Source organism: Arachis ipaensis, chromosome B10 (genome assembly GCF_000816755.2).
Source record: "Arachis ipaensis cultivar K30076 chromosome B10, Araip1.1, whole genome shotgun sequence".
Taxonomy (NCBI): Eukaryota; Viridiplantae; Streptophyta; class Magnoliopsida; order Fabales; family Fabaceae; genus Arachis; species Arachis ipaensis.
In genome coordinates this window covers 43,583,525-43,591,227 of record NC_029794.2, presented here as the reverse complement: position 1 = coordinate 43,591,227, position 7,703 = coordinate 43,583,525, and the positions used below count along the sequence as shown (strand labels likewise).

Below are 7,703 nucleotides of genomic sequence, written 5' to 3'. Positions count from 1 at the left end.
GTCATCATAAAGTGACATTTTTCCCAGTTTAAAACTAGGTTGGTCTCTTGGCATCTTTTCAGAACAAGTGCTAAATGGTCAAGGCAGGAGCTGAATGAGTCTCCAAATACTGAAAAGTCATCCATGAAGACTTCCAGAAATTTCTCTACCATATCAGAGAAGATAGAGAGCATGCACCTCTGAAAGGTTGCAGGTGCATTACATAGACCAAAAGGCATTCTTCTGTAAGCAAATACTCCAGAAGGACATGTGAATGTTGTTTTCTCTTGGTCATGAGGATCTACTGCAATTTGGTTTTAACCTGAATAGCCATCCAAAAAGCAGTAATATTCATGACCTGCTAGTCTCTCTAGCATCTGGTCTATAAATGGTAAAGGAAAATGATCCTTTCTGGTGGCTGTGTTGAGCCTTCTGTAGTCAATACACATGCGCCACCCTGTAACTGTTCTTGTAGGAACCAGTTCATTTTTTTCATTATGAACCACTGTCATGCCTCCTTTCTTGGGAACAACTTGAACAGGGCTCACCCAGGGGCTATCAAAAATAGGATAAATAATCCCAGCCTCCAATAATTTGGTGACCTCTTTCTGCACCACTTCCTTCATGGCTGGATTTAGCCGCCTCTATGGTTGAACTACTGGCTTAGCATCATCCTCCAATAGGATTTTGTGCATGCATCTATCTGGGCTTATGCCCTTAAGGTCACTTATGGACCACCTAAGAGCTATCTTGTGTGTCCTTAGCACTTGAATTAGTGCTTCCTCTTCCAGTGGATTTAAAGCAGAGCTTATGATCACTGGAAAAGTGTCACCTTCTCCCAGAAATGCATATTTCAGGGATGGTGGTAATGGCTTGAGCTCGGGTTTAGGAGGTTTCTCCTCTTCCTGAGGAAATCTCAGAGGCTTTTTCAATTCCTCTGAACCCTTCAAATCAGGCTGAACATCTTTAAAGATGTCTTCTAGCTCTGATTCGAGACTCTCAGCCATGTTGACCTCCTCTACCAAAGAGTCAATGAGATCAACTTTCATGTAGTCTTTTGGTGTGTCTAGATGCTGCATGGCTTTGACAGCATTCAACTTAAACTCATCCTCATTGACTCTCAGGGTTACTTCCCCCTTTTGGACATCAATGAGAGTTCATCCAGTTACTAGGAAAGGTCTTCCTAGAATGAGAGTAGCACTTTTGTGCTCCTCTATTTCCTGCACTACAAAGTCAGTGGGAAAGGCGAATGGCCCAACCCTGACAATCATGTCCTCAATCACGCCTGATGGGTATTTAATGGAGCCGTCAGCAAGTTGGAGACATATTCGGGTTGGTTTAACTTCTTCAGTTAATCCAAGCTTTCTGATAGTGGATGCAGGTATTAGGTTGATGCTTGCCCCAAGATCACATAAAGCTATCTTGGTGTAATTACCCTCTAGTATGCATGGTATTAGAAAGCTTCCGGGATCTTTAAGCTTTTCTGGAAAGCTTTTTAGAATGACTGCACTGCATTCTTCAGTGAGGAGAACTCTTTCAGTTTCTCTCCAATCCTTTTTATGACTCAAGATCTCTTTCATGAACTTGGCATAAGAAGGTATTTGCTCAAGTGCCTCTGCAAACGGAATCTTTATTTCAAGAGTCCTGAGATAATCTGCAAAGCGAGCAAATTGCTTATCCTGCTCCTCATGGCAGAGTTTTTGAGGATAAGGTATCTTGGCTTTATATTCCTCAACCTTAGTTGCTGCATGTTTATTTCCTACAGAGGTGGTTGGAGAAACCTTTTTAGAGGGGTTGTTATCAGCACTTGTGTGTGTCTGATCCCTCACTGGCATTTGAATGCCAGGGTTAGAAGCTGGAGTGGCGTTGGACGCCAACTCCTTACCTGTTCCTGGCATTTGAACGCCAGAACTGAGCTTCCATTGGGCATTTGACGCCAAATCCTTGCCTGTTTCTAGCGTTTGTACGCCAGAGTTATTCCTCTCTGGGCTCTTACTGTCCTCAGAGGGATTTTGGATAGCAGGTTGTTCATTTCTTGGCTTCCTGCTGCCTTGAAGTGAGGTATTTAATGTTTTCCTACTTCTTAATTAAATTGCTTGGCACTCTTCCATTATTTGTTTTGATAACTGCTGTTCTGTTTGCTTCAACTGTACTTCCATTTTCAAATTAGCTATTCTTGTGTCTTATAGTATCTCCTTTAATTCGGCCAGCTGTTTTGTTAGAAAGTTTAATTGCTGATTGAATTCAGTAATTTGTTCTGCAGGACTGAGTTCAGCAGTTACTGTTTTAGCCTCTTCTTTCATGGAAGATTCACTGCTTAGGTACAGATGCTGATTTCTGGCAACTGTATCAATAAGCTCTTGAGCCTCTTCAATTGTCTTTCTCATGTGTATAGATCCACCAGCTGAGTGATCTAGAGAAATTTGAGCTTTCTCTGTAAGCCCATAATAGAAGATGTCTAACTGCACCCACTCTGAAAATATTTCAGAGGGGCATTTTCTTAGTATCTCTCTATATCTCTCTCAGGCATCATAAAGAGATTCATTATCTCCTTGTTTAAAGCCTTGGATGACCAGCCTTAGCTGTGTCATCCATTTTGGAGGGAAGTATTGATTCAGGAATTTTTCTGACAGCTGTTTCCATGTCCTTATGCTAGCCTTAGGTTGGTTATTTAACCACCTCTTAGCTTGGTCTTTTACAGCAAATGGAAACAGTAATAATCTGTAGACATCCTGATCTACTTCCTTATCATGTACTGTGTCAGCAATCTGTAAAAACTGTGCCAGAAACTCTGTAGGTTCTTCCTGTGGAAGATCGGAATACTAGCAACTTTGCTGCACCATGATAATGAGCTGAGGATTCAACTCAAAGCTACTGACTCCAATGGAGGGTATACAGACACTACTCCCATATGAAGCAGTAGTGGGGTTGGCATATGACCCCAGAGTCCTTCTGAACTGTTCAGCTCCACTTAGATCCGTGATGGAGAAAAGGGAATTGATATGAATAGCAAATAGAATATATTTTTATTATTTTTTTTGTAAAAAGGGAATGAATAAATAAATAATAAAAGAAAAGAGAATAAAATAGTTTGAAATTAAATATAGAATTCGAAAATTAAGAATAAAAAAAATTAAAACAAAAATAATTACTTAATTAAGAAGATTTGAAAAACTTTGGATATGATTTTTGAAAAAGATTTTAAATTTTGAAATAGAAATCTGAATTTTAAAAGCAATTTTCGAAAATTCACTTTAAAATAGAGAGAAAAGATATATTTTTTTTTTGAATTTTATGATGAAAGAGAAAAACACACAAAAGACATACAACTTAAAATTTTTAGATCCAATGTTCCTTATTTTCGAAAATTTTGGAGGGAAACACCAAGGAACACCAAACTTAAAAATTTTAAGATCAAAACACAAGGAAGACTCAAGAACACTTTGAAGACTCACAAAAACAACAAGAACATGAAGAAAGAACACCAAACTTAAAATTTTTAGAAAATAACAATAAAATTTTTCGAAAACTAAGGAAAAGCTAACAAGAAAACACCAAACTTAAAACTTGACACAAGATTTGCTCAAAGAAAAATTATTTTTGAAAAAGTTTTAAAAGGAAGATTCCCAATTACCCAGAACATAAACACAACGCTCTAGCCAATTGAGTTATAAATTTAAAGTGTTTTAATATTGTATAAAAAAAATAAAATTTTCCTTGGAAACTGATATTTTGAAAAAGCACAAGAAAAACAAGAACAGACACAGAACAAGAGAAACTAAAAATCAAACAAGGAAAATAAACAAGAACAACTTGAAGATCAAGAAAGAACAATGAACACTAATTCGAAAATTTTAAAGGAAAATAAAGACATTCAATTGACACCAAACTTAAAATATAAAACTAAACTCAAACAGAGAAATTCAATTATTAGTAAAAAAAATAAAATTTCGAAAAAAAATTTTTGAAAAAGAAAATAAGGATTCTAAAATTTTAACAAGAACAATAATAAATGACTCAAAGACAAATCACAGATTAATAAAGAAAAATAAAAATCTTTTGAAAGATTTTTGAAAAGAAAGTAAAAGACTCTGACCCAAAAGACAAAATCTTCCTAATCTAAGCAACAGGATGAACCGTCAGTTGTTCAAACTCGAACAATCCCCGGCAACGGCGCTAAAAACTTGGTGCACGAATTGTGAATCACACTTTTCACAACTCGTACCACTAACCAGCAAGTGCACTGGGTCGTCCAAGTAATACCTTACGTGAGTAAGGGTCGATCCCACGGAGATTGTTGGTTTGAAGCAATCTATGGTTATCTTGTAAATCTTAGTCAGGAAATCAATTATAATTATCAGTATGAATTATGAAGAATAAAAGAGCATGGATTAAATACTTGTTCTGCAGTAATGGAGAATATGTTGGAGTTTTGCAGATGCTTTGTCTTCTGAATCTCTGCTTTCTCCCTGTCTTCTTCTTCACGCACGCAAGGTTCCTCCTATGGCAAGCTGTGTGTTGGTGGATCACCGTTGTCAATGGCTACCATCCGTCCTCTCAGTAAAAAAGGTCCAGGAGCGCTGTCACCGCATGGCTAATCATCTGTCGGTTCTCACTCATGCTGGAATAGGATCCATTGATCCTTTTGCGTCTGTCACTACGCCCAGCCCTTGTGAGTTTGAAGCTCATCACAGTCATTCAATCCCTGAATCCTACTCAGAATACCACAGACAAGGTTTAGACTTTTCGGATTCTCAAGAATGCTGCCAATGGATTCTAGCTTATACCAAGAAGATTCTGATTAAGGAATCCAAGAGATATTCATTCAATCGAAGGTAGAACGGAGGTGGTTGTCAGGCACGCATTCATAGGTTGAGGATGATGATGAGTGTCACGGATCATCACATCCATCATATTGAAGTGCGAATAAACATCTTAAATAGAAACAAGCGTGTTTGAATAGAAAACAGAAATAGTTGCATTAATTCATCGAAACACAGCAGAGCTCCTCACCCCCAACAATGGAGTTCAAAGACTCATTCCATCAAAGAGTACAAAGTTCAGAACTAAAATGTCATGAGTTGCGAAATAGACCTCTAAAAGTTGTTTAAATACTAAACTAGTAACCTAGGTTTACAGAAAATGAATAAACTATGATAGATGGTGCAGAAATCTACTTCTGGGGCCCGCTTGGTGTGTGTTGGGGCTGAGACTTAAGCTTCTCACGTGCCTAGGCTGTTTCTGGAGTTAAACGCCAGGTTGTAACCTGTTTCTGGCGTTCAACTCCCATTTGTAATCTATTTCTGGCGTTTGACGCCAGACTGCAACATGGAACTGGCGTTGAACGCCAGTTTACATCATCTATCCTTGAGCAAAGTATGGACTATTATATATTTATGGAAAGCCCTGGACGTCTACTTTCCAACTCAATTGAGAGCGCCCCAATTAGACTCCTGTAGCTCCAGAAAATCTATTCCGAGTGCAGGGAGGTCAGAATCCAATAGCATCAGCAGTCCTTTTTCAGCCTGAATCAAATTTTTGCTCAGCTCCCTCAATTTCAGCCAGAAAACACCTGAAATTACAGAAAAACACACAAACTCATAGTAAAGTCCAGAATTGTGATTTTTATTTAAAAACTAATAGAAATATAATAAAAACTAACTAAATTATACTGAAAACACACTAAAAACAATGCCAAAAAGTGTATAAATTATCCGCTCATCACTCCTCATGCTCCTTTGCCATCTTAGAGTAAACTAAGATGTCGTCTATGAAAACCACCACAAATTTGTCCAAAAAGGAACAAAACATTCTGTTCATGTAATCCATGAAAACAGTAGGTGCGTTCGTTAACCCAAAGGACATCACCGCAAACTCATAGTGTCCATAGCGCGTCCTGAACGCAGTCTTAGGGATATCATCTCTTTCACCCTTATTTGATGGTACCCAGATCTCAAATCAATCTTAGAAAACACTCCAGCTCCTTGCAACTGATCCATCATGTCATCTATCCTTGGCAGCGGGTACTTATTCTGTACAGTCACTTTGTTCAACTGTCGGTAATCCACGCACAATCGCATTCTTCCATCTTTTTTCTTTACCAATAAAACTGGCACTCCCCGCAGTGGTACACTCGGTCGAATGTACCTCTTGTTCAGAAGCTCTTCCAACTGAGTCTTTGATTCTGCCAGCTCTATCGGAGCCATTCGATATGGCGCAATCGACACTGGTTTGGCTCCCAGCTCCAATTCAATCGAAAATTCAATTTTCCTTTGAGGTGGGAACTCAGGGATATCTTTCGGGAACACTTTTGGAAAATTTCTAACCACCGGTATCTGATCTATGTCCTGGGCATCACCTAATGCGTTACCAACCAACAGGATATAACCCTGACACTCCTTCCCACTACAATGCACCATTACAGAGTTCAGATAATACCCCGTAGCTACCACCGCTCCATTTTCTCCTTCTGGCATAAACCGAATTGACCGCTCAAAGCAATTTAACAAAACCCGATTCTTTGACAACCAATCAAACCCCAAAATCATCTCCAATCCAACCATTGGCAAACAAATCAAGTCATGCACAAAGTCTCTACCCTCAAGTTTGAAACCTACTTGCCTACACCCTAACCTAGTCATAACCGTCTGATGCAAAGTATGTACATGGAGATCAAATTGTAACTCTGACACTTTCAAGCCTAATTCCTCAACTTTAGCAAACGAAATAAACGAATGCGAAGCTCCAGTATCATATAATGCAACTAAGGATTTATCACCAATTAAACATATACCTCTCATCAACGGATCCGTCTTGGAAGCATCCTTGGCATTCACAGCAAAAACTCGCCCCTGGTGCTGACTCTGACCCGCACTTGGGTTCTTCCCACATGTGCAATGCCTCGCAAAATTTCCAGGCAAGCCACAGTTGTAGCACCCACCTATATCAATCTTGCAAGAGTCATATGGATGAAAACGTCCACAACAATCACAAGCTAAATCCGAAGAACTCTTACTCTGATTTTCTCTCCCTTTGCCATGTTGAATCTAATCATGAATGTTCTTTCTGAAGCCTCCTAGCCCTTGAGGTGGATATCCTCCTCTCTTGAAGCTTTGTCCTCTCGGATGAAAATACTTGCCACGCCTCTGACTAGAGCTCCCTCTATGAGTGTCCTTGGACGCCGCCACAGTTTTGGCATACTCCTCCACCACTCTTGCCTTATTCACCAAGTCGGAGAAGATACGGATCTCCATAGGAGCCACAGTAGTCATAATCTTGTCCTTTAGCCCCCTTTGGTATTTAATACACTTCCAACTCTCATAAGCCTCTGGGGCACCCGGACATACCCCAGAAAACCTACAGAGTTCCTCAAACTTGCTAGTGTAATCTGCCACAGACATGGAACCTTGCTTCAGCTACATTAGTTCTATCTCCATTGCTTCCCTTGTGGACTCAGGAAAGTATTTCTTATAGAAGGTCGTTTGGAACACTTCCTATGGAATGTCGGCATTCTAAAGCTGTAGCAAGCGACACTCTGCTTGCCACCAGGGCTGGGCCTCTCCCGTAAGCTAATAAGCGGCGAACTCGACATATTGATTGATGGGAACATGCTGCGCCTGTAAAGTATGCTCCATAGCCTGGAACCAGTTGTCCGCTTCTGTAGGATTAGTTGTTCCCCGAAAAGTTGGCAGATGATCCTTGAGGAACATCGTCAAGGTCATCAG

General features: G+C 39.7%; 1 protein-coding gene across 1 annotated transcript; it reads right to left on the bottom strand.

Annotated features, from left to right (window-relative positions):
• On the bottom strand, window positions 5,844-7,379 carry LOC107620582. Its single transcript, XM_016322718.1, has 4 exons — window positions 7,118-7,379; window positions 6,773-6,919; window positions 6,168-6,691; window positions 5,844-6,032 (listed from the first exon to the last, which is right to left on the bottom strand). Exons 1-4 carry the CDS (start codon window positions 7,377-7,379, stop codon window positions 5,844-5,846), a joined length of 1,122 nt encoding a protein of 373 aa, XP_016178204.1.

What these genes read in the sequence shown, in the direction of transcription:
- LOC107620582 (XM_016322718.1), bottom strand. Translation starts at nt 7,379, where the DNA reads ATGTCTGTGGCAGATTACACTAGCAAGTTTGAGGAACTCTGTAGGTTT. An exon ending in GAGCTCTAGTCAGAGGCGTG is followed by an intron (nt 6,920 to 7,117) that starts GCAAGTATTTTC and finishes AGATTGATATAG; the next exon opens with GTGGGTGCTACAACTGTGGC. An exon ending in GAATGGCTCCGATAGAGCTG is followed by an intron (nt 6,033 to 6,167) that starts GCAGAATCAAAG and finishes GATTACCGACAG; the next exon opens with TTGAACAAAGTGACTGTACA.